Source organism: Tenrec ecaudatus, chromosome 2, assembly GCF_050624435.1.
Source record: "Tenrec ecaudatus isolate mTenEca1 chromosome 2, mTenEca1.hap1, whole genome shotgun sequence".
Lineage (NCBI taxonomy): Eukaryota > Metazoa > Chordata > Mammalia > Afrosoricida > Tenrecidae > Tenrec > Tenrec ecaudatus.
The window spans coordinates 20,157,878-20,175,087 of record NC_134531.1 but is presented as its reverse complement, the minus strand read 5'-3'; the positions used below and the strand labels follow the sequence as shown (position 1 = coordinate 20,175,087).

The following is a 17,210-nucleotide window of genomic DNA, read 5'->3' as shown; positions in this document are numbered from 1 at the left end:
GAGAATAAAAATAAAACAATCTAGCTTCAGGGCCTATGCCCTGAACCTCCATTGTCTGAACTACATCATTCAACCTACCTACTCTAACTTGATCACTAAGTTCATCATATACTTTGAAACCATCAGATTGATATCTATAATTTAGGGGTTTTCTCCACTGATTCCTCCCCTCCCTTATTTTGAACATGTTTACCTGCCTCTTTTCTCCCAATGGTCCTCAATGAAATGATGACCATTTTGCGTAACGTTGTTTCACATAGAAAACATCTCCTCATTTTCATCCTCATCATTCTTGTTGTTGGTTCTGTATCACCGAATTTAACTTCCACGCATTACTTTTAAGTAGCAGAACTGAATAAACCTTCTGCTTCAAACTTATTAATTCAGTGTCTTACTTATCTAGTGTTTCTGTAAGAGAAATACCACAAGTGGATTGCTTTAGCAAATAGAAATGTATTACCCCTAGTATTGTACACTGCTGCTGCTGTTGTTGTTGTTGCTGGGTGCCATGGAGCTAGTTCTGACTCAGTTACCCTATTTACAGCAGAGCACAGTGCTGCCTGGTCCCACCATCCTCACACTGTTCTTTTGTTGGAGCTCATTCTTGTAGCCACTTTCAATCAAGGGCCTGCCTTTCTCTCGCTTCCCCTCTACTTTACCAGACATGATACCCTTTTGCAGGTACTGGTCTCCCCTTACAACATGTTCAAAGCATGTAAGCTGAAGCCTGGCCATCTTTACCTCTAAGGGACATTTTAGCTCTTGTTCTTCCAAAACTGATTTATTTGCTTGTTCTCTTGGCAATCTATGGTATTTTTAATGTTCTTCACCAATGCCATAATTCAAACAGATTGATTATTTTGTGTCTTCCTTATTTAACATTCAACTTTGGTAGACTAGAAATCTGAAATCATGATGCTGGCTCTGAGGACAGGACTTCTCTCTCTGGCTTTGGGAGAAGGTCTGTCTCTTCGGCTTTTATTATTTGGCTCCTTGGTGATCTCCTGTGACTCAGCATCCATGTCCCCCATCTCTACTCACTTCTCCTCTTGTTTCATCTTGCCCTTTCCTATCCCAATGGATTGCCTGAAGATGTGCTCTAAAGTAATCCACCTTGTTAACAAAGAAAACACCTTCCTAAATGGGATTTTAACCACTACCTGTGTAGAATTTACAATGTAAATTTGGGGAGCATAAACAATTCAAACAAAATGTTATCAATAAGCCATACTTTTATTTTTTCCACAAAACATAAAATAGGATTATTAAATCTTAGGGAATGTAGTAAAAATATGTGATATTTTTAATGAATTCCTTCAACATCAGTTCGAAGACAAAATAATCACAGTAAGATTAAATAATTATATACAGGAGGATTACAATTTCAATTTAATAGAGGAAATGCTACAACATGCTACCTTAAAGGATAAAATGAAATTTATATTTTTAAGAGACAAAGTTTGATGGAAGGAAGAGAGTTGGAGATGGCTGACAAGAGAAGGGATAAACAGTAGGAAACCCTTCTTTCTGAGGAGGAAAGAATAGTCAATCAGAGGCACTAATGACAGGCTAAATGAATGCTATCAATTCCTTGTCTCTTGGTGGCCCACTTCTCAAACTTCACATCAGCTTATTCAGAGTTTCTTCTGAAATATGGTTCTGTTCTACTAAAGTTCAGTGGACTGCACTTAATACATTATTATTTTTTCTCTTTTCTTACTAACCGATCTTCTTCCCAATAGACAGTACCTAGGGTTAATTAATAATTAATTCATAGGCTAATTAAATGTCTCAACAAATGTTTACTGAAGACCTCATTTGTTTCTGATACTGTTCGCACCTACAAACAACAACAAAAAATATTTCTCAGGTACCTTACTTTCCAGTGTAAGACACAAGTAATAAGCAAAATGAATCAGTAAAATATAGAAAATATTAGAAAGAGGTCAACGCCAATCCAGAAAATGCCAAAGAAGGGGTGAGTTTTCAAAGTGTGACTTTGAAAAGGGTGATTTACACCTTGAGGATGATGCTTCTGTTAATCTGTTAAGGTAAGTTCTCAATGACCAAACAATAATGCAGATCAAATATTTCTATTTAAAAAAACAAAACAAAAACACATTATGTACTAGCTAATATCTAGAGTAAATAAGACATTATATATACAGTTTTGGTAAAAATGAATTTTAAATATGAAGTATAGTTAGATACACATATGGAAAATATTATGGTGATAAAAAAACAATATTTGTATGAGTTTGGAAAGTGAGAAAGAGACATTTCTGGAGAGAAGTTCTAAAGAGGCTGCAAAAGTGGGTTCAAATAGCAAAACAGATGGATCTGTCTGAAGAGTTTTGAAGGAGTTTAGATATTTAGTCATTCATTGTGCACCTTTGAAGATTTTGAACGAGGCATTGATGTATTCAAAGTCTGTAACCAAAAGACAAATCCATGTCATTTTGGAAAGGATTAAGCATGTATTTTGTTTCAATTATAAGAAAAATGAGTGGGATGAGTAGAAAAAGCTACCCTATTATTACAAAGTGACTTCGATAAGCATTCTCTATGTGCCAGTCAATATGCTACACAATCCAAATCCATTGACTCATGAGTCCACCAAAAGAAAGAAAGAAAAAAACTCCCCAAACATATTAACATTGAGTTAATTCTGACTCACAGTATCATACATAGGGTTTCTGAATCCGTAAATGTTTATAGGAGAGGGCAACCTCATCTTTGCCCCTCAGAGTGACTGGTGGGTTTGAACAGCCCAATGTTTCTTTCACAGAACAATCAGGGCCAGTGCATTAGTGCATATGTAGTGTTTCATAAGGTCGGGACTATTTCCCTTCCTATTTTCAACTTGAAATGTGAAATTCCTAGAGATTTAAGTGACTCGCCTTTTATTCATTTACTTTTGGCTGATTGGAAGAAACAGAAAAGCCTCATGCAAATGTAAGTAAATTAAACCCCACACAAAAGGGAAAGGATAGTCTTCCAATCTCTAACATAATTACATGCTGAACATAAGGTAGGTTTTACCTAGAATCCCCATTCCTTTTTGTGGGTGCCTGGGGCTCTGCTCCCATTTGTTTGTCTAGACGCTCTCTTTCCATGGTCGTCAAATGGCTGTCGGAGTTGTGGGCATGGCGTCTGCGCCCCAGAGTTCCCAGGGGAGGAGTTCCCTCTGCAGGTTTCTGTGGTTTCATTGGCTTGAAGTCACTCATATTTGCATCCCCGAAGCAATGGTGTTAGTCAGAAAAGCAAAAATCATTTATTAGTTCAGTTTGGATTCAAATGCCTCATGAGAATCAAGGTTTTTGGTGCTTTTGTGTTTTTTTCTGGTGTATATATTGGATAGTGAGGGAGTAAAATGGTGATATATGAAGTTAGAATAGAGAGAGAACTTCTACGATTACTAGTGCCAAGACCAGGTGTCCTTTAGCTGATTTTAATTCATAGTGATCCCGTATGTTTCTACGTAGAACTGTGTTCTATGTGGTTTTCCTTGACTGTATTTTTGGAAAAGAGATTGCTAGGCCTCTCATCAAACTCTTAGTAACTGAGCATTGTACTGTATACAACACATGTAGCGTCCCAATCTTGAGATGGTTATTGTTAGGTACTGCCCAGGTAGTTCTGACCCATAGAGAACTTCTGTACAACAGAATGAAACACTAGCCAGTCTTGCCCCATCCTCGTAATTATTGCTATGTTTGAGCCCATTGTTGCATCCACTGCACCAGTGCACCTGATAGATGGTCACTGAGCATTGGCATTGTGTTCGTATTCACGGAAAAGAATGCCTGGTATTCCACTGAGAGAGAAACTGCTCTGAAAAGAGATTCATTTGAATATCAAAGTATATTTAAATGTTAAAGTGAAATATAGTCAAAAATATCTAGGACATTCTGGGGGCAAGTTTTGTAACCTGATCGTGCTTTTGGGTGCCCACACTGAAAAAGGAATGACCAGTAGCTGCAGCAGCAGGTGTGTTGTGGGACGGCACATTTGGAGCCTGGCTGAACGAGGCGGGGCTCTGGAGTAGTGTGAAAAGTCAATCATCTGCTGGGTCCTAGGGCAAAATTCAAAGAGCTGTCACTTCTACTCTGGGAGATCCTTCTTGCTTGGAACATTTCTCATCCTTATTAAAAATTCTCTTTATTTCAGGCAGATCTAATGAATGTACAACTTCTGTGCCTTGTTTCTCCTACACAGTGGTCTGAAATGCCCATGTTTACTTATATTTTAATATATTTTTACATACTCCTTTCCAATTAGCCTTTTCTAAATACGAACAGACAAAAGTACAGTTGCTGTCCATTTGAGTATTTTCAAAACTGTAAAACTTCAAATGCAGCTCAAGAATCTTGTCTTGTTGTTGATCTGTCCAGGCAACCCCTTTCAACAAGAGCTCGGGGCTCTCCCATTTGTGTCACTCAGGAGCACATTCCCTATTTTGTTGGATCCTTTTGTTGCTATGTCGTGTAATGGAGTCCATTCTGATTCATAGAAGGCTACATATGAAGCATAAAACATTCCCCTAGGCTTTCCTACGCTGTGACGTTTGTTCCAGCATATCACCAGGGCTCTTCTCCAGCAGAGCCAGTGGTTGGCATAATACTAACAACCTTCCAGTAAGAAACTCAATGATAATCAGTAATACCCTACAAAACCCACTGTAGAGTTGATTTCCAATCAGAGTGACTCAAAGAAAATGTAGAACTGCTTCCAGTCAGAAGGCTTCATGTTTCTCCTGGAGCAATTGGGAATTTGAGTTCCTATCATTTCAATTAGCAGTCCAAGCTTAACTGACTCCAGAACTCCTGAATGTTTGATATTGTTATTGTTGTTACGTGCCTTCAAGTGGGTCGACTTGATAGATGGGAAAAATATTCAGATGATTATTTGGATACTAAGGGTAAGATTCCTGACAAGATGAACACATTTGAAGATCATCAGCCTTTGTGTGGTCCCAAAGAGTGAAAAAGGAAAGACATTATTTTGTTTTTCATACATTCAAGTGAGCAGAATCCACTCTAAGGATGCTTGAATAATATATGTGAAATATTTCAGTTGTTAGGTGCCATTGATTTGACTTTGGCCCAACGCTATACTATGCATCATAAAGGGAAACGCGGCATGGTCCAGCATCCTGTTCATAATGGCTCCTAGGCCTGAGCACATTGATGCAGACACTATGCCAATCCACCTTATGAGGGACCATCCTCTTTTTCGCAGTCCCTCCACTTTACCAAGCATGATGTCCTTCTCCAGGGACTGGTCTCTCCTGATCCATCCAAAGTATGTAAGAGAAAGGCATGCCAGGCTCGCCTCTCAGTAGCACTCTGGTTTTATTTTACACTACAGCTCAGTTTGTCCTTTTAGCAGTCTCTGGTACTCTCAATATTCTTCTCTAGCACCACACTTCAAATACCTCTATTCTACTATGGTCTTCCTCATTCACTGTTCAAGTTCCAAATTCATATCTTGCAATGGAGAATACCACGATGTGGGATTGGTTGCACCTTATTCCTCAAAGTAACATCTTTGCTCTTCGATGCTCTAAAGAGGTCTTGTGAAACATATTTATGTAACGCAATCCATCTTTTTCTCTTAATTGCTGCTTCCATGAGCATGGCTTATGGATCCAAATAAGACAAAATCCTCGACAACTTCAACCTTTTCTCCATTTATCATGATGTTACTTATTGGTTCATTTTTGAAGATTCTGGGTTTTCTTTATGTTGAGTTGTAATCCATACTGAAGAATTCAATCCTTGATTTCATCAAGTGCTTTAATTCCTCCTTATTTTCAGCAAGCAAGGTTGTGTCATCTGTGTATTTTAGATTGCTAATGAGCCTTCCTCTCCAATTCTGATGCCACAATTTTCTTCATATAATCCAGCTTCTCTGATGAGCTGCTCAGCACACAGACTGAAAAATATTGTGAGAGGATGCAACCCTGACACACATCTTTCCTGATTTTAAACCATGCAGTATTCCTTTGTGGAGTTCACACAACACCCTCTTGATCCATGTACAAGCTCTGAACAAACACAATGAAGTGTTCTGGAGTTCCCATTCTTCTCAATGTTATCCATCGTTTATTAGGGTCCACACAGTTGAATATCTTTGCATAGTCAATGAAACACCAGTAAATATCTTTCTGATATGAACCAAGATGCATCTGACATCGGCAATGATATTTCTTGTACCATGTCCTCTTCTGAATCTAGCCTGGACATCTGGCAGCTCCTTGTTACTATGTGAAATAGCATGTACTATTTGCGATTGACTTATTTAATAGGCGTAGGAAGTACATATTATAAAAGCACACATTTCTGCAAAGGAGGAAACAAATATACATAGATTTGTTACATTTGCTTTGGGCATACAGGTTTAGGTACTCAGGGTCTGCCATAAAAAGATTGGCTATGTGGCCTCCAGTAATGGATGAGCCCTCTCAGAGAGTTATGGAGAACTCCGGCTGCTTTACTTTCATGACTTATAGCAGCCTGGTTCTCCTGGTGGCACTGATGGGCAAGCATTGGACCGCTAACCCCAAGGGAGGTGGTCCATACCCCCAATGGCTCTGTAGGTGAAAGCTGAGAGCATTTGCACAGATTCAGAGTCTCTTCCATAGAGCACCAATCAACCCAAACCCAACTCACTGCCATGAGCTGTGCTGACTCGTAGGGACCCTGTGTGGGTGTCTGAGGCTGTAGCTGTTTGAGAATAGAAAACCCCGTCTTTCTCTCATGGAGCTGCTGGTATGGAAGTGCTGACCGCCAGGTCTGCAGCCCAGTGCATATGCACTGCACCATCAGGCCTCTCACAGCAGGGCTCAAAATGAACTCAAACAAACAAACAAGAACAACAATGGCTCAGATAAATCAAGTGCTCTGTGGCTGTATGAGGATGAATAATAACACTACTCCATAGGGGTCCAAATCCGTAAATCTTTGTCGATAGGGACTGTGACTTTTTTATTCACTAGGAGTACCTGGTGGATGTGGATAACAGAACTTTTTGTTAGTCACTCAAGCCTTAGGCCAGTGCGCCACCAAAGCTCTTTCAGGAATTCAGATGGATTTGCAAAACTGGTCGCACGGCTGCTCTCTCAACTCTAAATTTCTTATGACAGGTGAGAAACTCTGGCAGGACATGTTGTTGTTGTTATAATCTCTGGCGATCTTCAGTTTTTGTTTCTAAGACATTCACTTGATCAGAACATGTCAACCTATATTCATAAAGATCATTTCCTTTGCTTCAAATCACCTGATAATAGATAGACACCAACAAATACTTGCATAAAAAACTTCTGGACTTCTTTTTAACCAAAAACTAGGTATTGGACTCTAGTCCAGTTGACAGACATAAAAAGTGAACAGCTCTTCAGACTCGTCTGCAAAGATTTAAAAGTAAAAAATCAGTACCCGAGTCGCTTCAAGAAGAATTGGATTAGCATGTGCGATAAAGGCCCGGGACTTAGTGCTTTTCATGTACATGTCACACACATGCCTTATAGTTAGCGCTGGTTGAAAAGCCAACTGGAGGAGCCATGTTCAACTTAGGAGGCCCACACAGGAACAGTGTGCAGAGATGTAAGCTGAAGAGCCAAGTGACTGTGAGCAGTGTAGTGAAACTGCATGTAAAATTGATTAAAGACCAAGGTACTTTACAGACTAACATCCCGTGCTGTGTGTCTATGCTTCATTTTACTTTATAATTTACATTGCTTTAGCAGACATCATGTGTCAATGTCTTTCCCCATGGCACTGGAGTATTGTGCACCTAGGCACACCCAAATCTTTTCTTTCTCTCTCTCTCTGGCTTATTGCTAAAAACTTTTCTGCTTTATATGTCTAGACAGCTGAATGCCCCTTGTATTTACTAAAATTTACATATATTTTCCAACTTTATTAGAAGATAAGTTTGAGGAATTCCCCCCTATTCTTTTCAATAATTGTATACCTTTCTAGCTCTGATAATACATATATTATTTCTAGGTTATAACCCAGTGTATGCCAACCAGCCCAAACCAAACTCACTGCCACAGAGTCACTTCTGAATCAGAGTGACAGCATAGGACTGTAGAAGGTGTCCATTTGGGTGTCTGAGGCTGAAAATCTTTCTAGGAGTAGAAAGCCTCTATTTTCTCCCGCAGAGGGTCTGGTGGGTTTGAACACCTTCCCTCCGCACTATCATCCAGCCAATAGGGACCAACTCACAGGAACCCCACGCATCAAGAGGAATACAAGAGAAAGTGAAGTGACAAATGGCCTTCTGCCGCAGGCATCAATCTTGCTAAGAGTTATGCAGAGAGCGGCTCCCACACTCCTTTGTTTGCAGTTTCCAGATTGTGATGAAACAGGCTTGCTTTCAGTTCCTTTGTTTCTTTCAATTAATGCCACTCATCTTGGGGTTTGCTTTCCAAAGTGAGAACTGTGAAGAGAATTTGAAATTCAAGGCCAATTAAATCCCAAATGCAGGGTGAACTACAGCCCCTGCATGCCATCGCGAGCTGTGTGGTCTCCTGCTTGTGGATCTGCTTGCTTTGTGTGTAGACATGCATTCTACAAAGCTTCAATCAATCCACGTTTAATGGGGAGTTAGTTGAAACCGCACACTTTGTGTGTAAAGTTTCATGCGCCGCAACGATAAAATTGCATGGTGGGTGTGAAAGATTATGTAAGCCAGCGAGAAGAATGTGTGAACTTCTGAGGGTTTCAGCGTGGTGGTAGTAGAGAAAAGAAAATAATTAGTTCTGTTTTAGAACAAGAATAACAAGGGGTTCACAGAGGTGTCATGGGAGCGAAGGCAGCATGGGTTAGTCAGATTTCACCAAAACCCCTCGACCTTGGGCCTGCTAAAGGCAGAGCACAGGTCTGGGAGAGAATTTCATCACCCACAGTCACAAACATGAGGGCTCTCAGCGTGCTGTCTCTGGCAGTGTAGATAGAAACTGACCCTGGGATTCATGGATTTTGTAGTATGCCAATGTGTGTAATATATATATATATCAAATGCGCACTACTATGTTGTAGCACACTGCTTGTGGTATAGAAGGGGATGAAGGAGCCGGCACTTAGGACACTTTTTCAAATGACAGTTGTGAGAAGGCAGAGATCTGTGCCTGTGGAGGGAATTGCGTGGGAGAGAAAAAGCAAAGAGCATATCATTGCATATGCTTTTTTTTTTTAGGGGAGAGCACGAACGCTGGACTCTCCTTCTAAAACCAGAAAACTAAACATATTTATCAAAACAATAAATTAAACACGGTTCACTGGTCTTTTGGAGTTTTCTTGCAAGTTTCATTATTTAATTTCCCAAACACAAGCAATACAACATAAGAAGCACTTGCAGTGGCATTTTGCAGACTATGTAGCTATGTTTTACGTGTAAAGAATAGAGCAGTGCAAGCGATCCTTTTAAAATATTTCTTGACAGGAAGAGTAAATGACTGCGTGATGCTGCAAATCCATGCAGTGCATTTGGAAGTGGTCTGTTTGGATGGCTCCGATGGTGAAGTTCTCAAATTCTAACCACGTGATTGGCAGTTCAAACCAATGGAGAGGCACCTCAGGAGAAAGTCCTGCTGATCTGCTTCTAAATACGAGGGTTCATGTCTTTATCAAGAGAATCATTCTCTTTGGAGCCCTAGAGGCCATGCTGGAGAATTTCATCGTGAACTTCCAGGAGGAAGGACACAGCATCAGGCTAGCGCAGCCGCCATAGCCCTGCCTTCCCTGCACAGCCATGCTGTTGACTTTTGACAGGTCTGCTCAAGCTTCCATGCATACATCCTCTGCTCCCACTACAGGATGTCACGCCCAAGGTCTTCTGGGGAATGTAGTCCTGAGGGTGAGGTATAGTCCACAAGATAGAAGTCGCTCCTCTTCCTCTGGCCCACGCCTCCACTCCAGCTACTCCCCCCAGGTTCACAGCCTTGAAAACTTGAAAACACAGTTCTACCCAGCAATCAGGATCACAATGATCTAAATGAAGCAAAACAGCTTGAGAGTAATTGGTCTGCTGTGATTGTGTGTGTGTGTGTGTGTGTGTGTGTGTGAAAAGGGTCTTCAGTTAGTGGAAAAAATGAATTTTAATGTGACTATTTCCATGAACTTTTTGAAGCCCCCTCATATAGCTTTTCATTTAATGGCTGCATAATCCTAATATTTTACCACCAAATATTGATAGCTAACTAATATATATGCTTGACCACGCATATTCTAATTGCAGGATTCTCAAAAGTAGAATTGATGAGACAAGCAACATGGACTTTTAAATGCTTTTAATATGTGTTTGACCAAAGAATCTTGACTGTAACTTAATTTGATTACGCTAGGTAATGTAGCCCTCTATTAACAATTCCTGTGAGCATAATTTTATGTTGATATAGAGGTTCAGTAGAAAAGATGTGGTTAAATTATGTTATGATTGGATGTACAACACCATAAGCAAGCAATATTTAATTATTAATGCATGTGTTTGTATTAACATGTACATATAAGCATATTAAAATGTTACCCCAATTTATTTTCAAACAGTAATCCTTATTCCTTTAGGTAACAAAATAAAATCCATGAAAACCTTATTGAGTTGTAGTCTATATGATTATCATCTCTATTTTTTGTTTTCATTGGGCTTCTGGACTACTGAGTGATCAATTTCTCTGTTCTCTCATCAACTAGAAACCACATACCTACTGCCATCAAAGACTAATTATTTGGGGGGACAGGCAGTACCGTGTTTCCCCCTGGAAATGGGTGGTAGGTTTGAACCAGCAACCTTTCCGTTAGCCATCCAATCCTGATCACAAAACACCAGGAGGACTCCTTTGCTCCAGTAAACATTGCATGGGAATAAAGAAATCTCATTGAACGGCTGCTTCAAATGCAGACTTTATCCATTGGTGTTAAATAGAGTTTAATAATAGCTATAGCCCTTACTTTCCTAGTGGCGAGGATTTGCCACTAATAAAAGCAGTGCTTGATGGAACATGAAGAGGTTTCATTTTCACTAACGTTTTTACGCCCTTTATTTTCCAGCGCTGCCTCCTCTGTGAACCCTGAACCTCGATATTGAGAGTGGCTTCATTATAAACCCCAACTATGCATGATCACTCACGCACTGTCCTCCAGTCCTTCCTGGACCGCAGTGACCCCAGAGGACAGAGTGGAACTGCCACTCTGTGGAAGCCACTCAGAGCAGGTCTCTGAGACTCTCAACCTCACTGGGAGCAGAGTCTCAACTTTCTCCCTGGGAGTGGCTGGGAGTTTCCAAATTTGTGCTTTACAACCTGACTCATAACTCACTAGCCACCGGGACTTGGAATCTATGGGAGAAGAGGCCACATTCCAATCAGGCTGCTCCAGACAAGGACATTTTGATTTCCATAGAAGTCACTGATGGTGCAAATGCCTTGCTCACCAAAACCATTTCCCTGATCACAATCTCTGCTCCTACACCCTGGGTGTTCCGTATCGATTAATGTCAGGAATCGGTGTGCTAAGACATACCAAGAAAGACTTAGTTGATATCACGGCTATGTCTCCCCTGGAAACTCCAGGTGTGCCGATTGTCACTGTTCCATAGGGACTTCGAGGTTGTGACCGTTCAGAAGCAGAGCCAGGCCTGTCCTTTGTGGCACCCTTGGGTGAGTTTCAACTGTCCACTTTGACGCTAGTAGTCAACGGATTTATAGTTTGCACGACTCGGGGACTTCCTGAGAAAGTAGTCATAGGGCATGTACGTGTTCCAGGTGATTGTCTGAGACTCTTAGTGAAGGCAGCTTTGTAACTTGTGTGTGTGTGTGTGTGTGTGTGTGTGCATGCGTGGATGTCTGTGTGCCCATGAATCTCATGAAATCCTGGAACTGACAGAATGTCATCTAATGATGTTGTCCACGCCTGCAGAGGAAGCTGTAAGCGTTCTCAGGTGGCTCACACTGGAATCGGGCTTTCTGCTCCAGCAGGATTCATCTGCTCTGCAGCTGAGTGGAGGACCATCCCTGAGGCTATGAATGAAACTGGAGGAATGTGTTACAAGTATGGTTGTTCCTGCCATCCTGCCACCCTCCTGAGTAGCTTAGAGAGGGTGGATGATATGGCAGGTGTCTGCAACATCTAAGGTTTGGGGTCAATCCCTCCATTCATTCCACTAAATATTTGAGCTGTAAAGCAAAACATATGAATATAAATAATTTAATACTACTTTTTGTGGGAAATATTTGTTCAGTGTATGCACTGAGAGGTTTGTATTAATATTAAAATGAGGATGGAAAAGGAAAACGGGCTCTTGTTCCTCTTCTTATTCCTCTTTGCTCATTGCACATGGTATAGACTTGAGGGGGAAAGTTTACTGGATGTGCTATTAAATATATCTTAGGAATTTTTTTTCCTTCAAATGCAACAGTGGAGTAAAGCTAGGTCAAGCTTTTCCATTGCAGCAGCATATTGAAGATCAGGGCAGAATGGAATATTTGTAGATTTGCCTGTACAGCAGAGGAATGATGAAGTGACACTGGAGGTCCAGAAGAGGACACTGGAGGAAAAAATCATCACTAAGAGAAATATAGTTTGCTTTTGATTAGCTGTTCATTTCTCGAACATTATGAAATGATTTAGTTTTAATGACTCCTTAATTTAACTTTCTAATGCCTCACAGAAGTAAACATTTGACTAATAACCATTACCAGTGGCTTTAATATTTGGGATGCTGATGGATAAGTCAGGATTTTACTTAAGCGGTGTCTGCCTATTTCCCTTCGGGAAGTTTCTTCCCTGAGGACAGGCACTGGAACCCAGTGCATTTCCCATCTGTTGATACAGCAAGACTCCATCAAAGCGTCTGAAAAGATAGCAACTGGCAATGAATGTATACAGAGAGGGATACTTTCTCATCCTAACACATCATTAAGTTTTTTTAAAAAAGGTTGATAAATGGAAGGATCATTTTCTTACCTTTTATGAATTATTATTGGGACCTGTTTGGGGGCCAATTTTTGATTGCCTGTTGAGAAAAGGAATGAGGAACTAAGTAGAAATGGGCAGCATTGCTTTCCCTAAAGTAAGCAATTATTTTGCAGTTTCTTCGAGATGGAAAGAGCTCAGTTCTGTGTCTAATTTTGATGGATATTTTCTCCTTAAATGCTCAGTAGGAATTTTTTCTCCTCACTAACATGGTATTTTCCTGTCCTGTGTTTCAAATAGCTCAACTTAGTAATATCTCAATGATAACATAAATCAGGAATTTAAAAAGAGATGGATTTTAAAATTTAGACAATGGCTTAAGTAAGATTTTGAGTTTTTGTGGCAAAATTTTAGGGGAATGAAATGAACAACTCCATTCCAATCTCCCTTAGTCCATAAACAATATTCTTGAGTCTTAAATACAAAGAGAGAGAGAGTGAGAGAGAGAGAGAGGGTGGATTTTAGGGTCCTCTGATATTAAAGGACACCTATTAATTCGGTCTTTAAACATGTTGGCGCTCTTCATAGCTATGTCTGCAATTAGTTACGCTTCTTTAATGAATCAAAAGTCCTATCTCTACTTAGAGACTTCCTAAATGTTGCAGTACTATTTTACAATGTTGACGTTGCCACTGCAGATCGCTTAGCGCTCTCTTAAATCACAGTAAGCCTGTCAGCCTTTAAAGGTTCTTTTTTGGCAAACTCACCGGGTAATTAGAACAACAATAAGCAGACCGAGCTCAAGGTGACCACTTCTTCTTGTTCTGGGGAATCAAAGGGAGGACGATAATGTTGACTTGTGGTGTCAACGACCCACCTACAGGAAATGGACACATAGCCCTTTGTATGAACCACTGTGGCATGGCCCACCATGGTAACCTTGGCCCTAACGGTTACACTATCCCCCATGCTATCACGTCCTTGTGACCTTTACTGCCAAAGAAGATGGAGTGAGAGAGAAGGTAGACATGGCTTTGTGCGCTGTGAACTCGGAAGTACTGGAGTCTCTTGTCTTTGTTTTTCAGGTGCATACGTGCTCCAGGTCAAGGCTACAGATGCAGATGACCCAACCTATGGGAACAGCGCCAGAGTCGTTTACAGCATCCTTCAGGGACAACCTTATTTCTCTATTGATCCGAAGACAGGTACATGTTTTATTGGAGGCAACATTATCACCGCCCTTTCAAATATTTAAACTTTAATTAAATCCTGGCACGGAAATTGCATATTCTAATAAAGATTCCGTATGCCAGGCATGAAGTAAAGGGAGGTAGGATCTCACGTTTCTATCATAGAACTACTTCCTTTTGATCGTGCTTTGTGTAAATCTTAACATTTGCACATCTGGGAGTATTTGTAAAGTCTAAGTGTGCTGGTCAAGGCTTTTCTCTGTGATTTTGTTCATATTGGCATCAAGTTATGTGTATTTGGCTGCTTCTGAGTCTTCTGGTTAAGATCAAGTTCAATTGCAGGATTTATTGACTGGGTTCAATTATATTCACCTGTAGATCTTATTACCATGCGGAAAGAATAGGAATCTTCTGTTTCTATCTACATCACAGGTCATAGAGGGTTGGTTTGGGTTAGTATGGACTTGAACTTGCGATGGGGAGAAAGGAGAGCAAACCCACGGACTATTGCTCATCCAGGCCCCTGAATGTTCACTGTGGGTCAGAATTTACTCATAACAGTGGGTTTTGTTTCTGTTTTCATAGGATGTATTTTCTCCTTCCTACATTTCTTACTTAAATGATAACATTGAAAAATACTATGAGACTGTAGATATGCCCTGGGGAGATTCTGTGTTCTCATTTAAGTGGCCAAAAAATCTATTTTGATAGGTGCCCTATCTCTTCTGTGCAGCCCTTGCCTCTTTGATCTCAGACTGACTAAGGTATCTTCTCAGCAGTTAAAATGCTGCACGGTATGCTGTCAGTACTGCAGAGACCAGTAGGGCAGATTTCAGTGGCGTTTTCAGACCAAGACAGACTGGTAGTAGTCAGGAAGGCATAACAAGCTACTTCCCCAAAATAGCCAATGTGAACCTTATGGTTCACCACAGAACATTGCCTGGCCCACTTTGACCACATCAAGAGCCACCAATAATTCAGTGAGGATGGTATATTTGGTTCAGTAGAGGGTCAGCCAGGATGAGGGAGACCTTGAGCATGCCAGTGATTATAAGGATGGTGGGTGACTAGCAATTTTTCATGCTCTTATACATTTGTTTACCATGAGTTGCCGTCACTGACAGTTACTATTTATCTAGCTAAGCTTTCTTAGAGGTGAAGATGGCAAGACTTCACCTCACATATTCTGTACATACAGTCAGGAGAGACTACCCCCTGGAGACTCGTCATGCTGCCTAAAGGGGAGCAGTAAAAGAGAGGAAGACCTCCAAGGAGATGGAACGACACAGTGGCTGCAACAGCGGGATCAGGCTTAGGAACAATGGTGAGGATGGCGCAGGACCAGGCAAAGTCTTGCTCAGTGCGGCATAGGGTCACTGTGGGTAGGAACTGCCTTGATGGTACTTAACCACCACCACCAAGGCAAACAACCTTTCTTTAGTGACCAAGGATCCAAGTAGCTGTTCCATGTCACAGCTAAACCAGGAGCACCGTAATGACAGTCATTCTATCAACTCTTCGGTGGTACATTAAACTTTAATTGAAAACTGAATTTAAGACTATTTATTATTCAGAAATTAATCATTCGATCTCCACATTCATTTGAAAATGTAACATTTCAAATACAATACATTCAAATGCTACCAGAAATTAAAATGTGTACCTCCTCTAAATGCATGTGCTAACGTCAGGTGTACCAATTTGCTATAAGTACAGGATGGCTATGGCCTGAAGTTTTGTAACCAGTTTGTGTCAAAATTATTGTTAATTAATAATTAACATATATTTATGGTGCCCCCAAAATAAAGTCCTCTCGTGCGTCTCAATTAAAGTGGGTCTGGAGAACCTGTCAAATCTTCCTGTCAACTAAATTGCCATTTGCTTTCCTTCCCTTGTGGGCGAGAGAAGGGATAAAGTCATTGGAAAGCTGAAGGAGAAAGACAAGGAGTGGTTAGCCTGTCTAAGAGTGGAAGGATGGGAAAGACTTTGATGAAAGAACAAGTGCTGCAGACAGGCCAGGAAGGCTCAGGACACAGCCTTTGACTTTTTTTTTTTTTTAATAATTCTTGCCTCTAAGGAGACCTCAGGCCGACTCCATGCAACACCAACGTCTGTGTCTTTTGGCAGTTCAAGTACTTTGAACACCCTTTCTCAGTACCATCATTCAGATGCATTGATTTCACTTCGGGCTTCCTTTTTCACCTGTCCAGTTTTCACCTGCCTGTGAGGTGACTGGAAATCCCATGAACAGGGTCAGGCACACCTTTGGCAAAGTAGCGCCCTTGCTTTTAAGCAGTTTAAGGAGGTCCTGAGCAGCGCATTGACCCAAGGCCAATGTCTTGTTTAATCCCTGTCTGCTGCCTCCATGGGCATTGATAGTAGATCTAATCAAGACGAAAGCCTTGATTTCAATCTTTCCTTCATTTATCATAATGAGATAACGATTTGTTCAGTTGTGAGGAATTTGGTCTACTTTACATGGAGTTGTATTCCATACTGGAGGCTGCAACCCTTTGTCTTCCTCAGCATGTCCTTCCTGTCCTCCTCACTCTCAGGGAGCAAGGCTGGGCCATCTCCAGCTCACAGGTTCTTTATAGACCCTCCTCCCATCCTGATGCCCATTCTTCTTCAGAGAAGCCATTGTTTCCTAAATGCTTTGCCAAGGGTGCACTTAGAATAAGAATGGTGAAAGATACAACCCCTTTACAGATTTTCCTGACTTGTATATTTATAGACCCAACAGGAGTGGCTGGAGAAAGATTAAGGATTTATTTTTGGTCAAATGGCTAGAGTTTTATCTTCTATCTAAATAAAAAAATCAGAAAAATCACATAACTCAAAAATTGTTTTAAGCATGTTAGAGTTAAGTTTAAAATTACTGCAAGCATAGTAATACTCTTGCAGGCAGCGAGTGTATGAGTCAAAACACATGCTCTCCCGTGGATTTACTTGGTCACTAACAACTGGCGCCAAAGTCTACTGCCTGTGGAAAGTGATGTTTCGCTAAAGAATATGTATGGAGATAATAACCCTCTAATAATTTCGCATTTTAACTTTTTATCTTGTGCTTTTTATTTAGAACTAAGGGCGAAACAGTTGT

The 17,210-nt window shown here is 40.7% G+C and overlaps 1 protein-coding gene across 2 annotated transcripts in view; it reads left to right on the top strand.

Annotated features, from left to right (window-relative positions):
* The window catches only part of CDH12 (cadherin 12), a 344,128-nt gene that overhangs the window by 215,117 nt on the left and 111,801 nt on the right, over nt 1-17,210 (top strand). The window contains exon 3 of one of the 2 annotated variants that reach the window (XM_075542992.1): nt 14,006-14,125. The exons of the other annotated variant lie outside the window; for it this stretch is intronic. Coding sequence (XP_075399107.1) covers nt 14,006-14,125 — 120 coding nt within the window. The remainder of the gene's footprint in view (nt 1-14,005; nt 14,126-17,210) is intronic. 2 annotated transcript variants of the gene reach the window in all.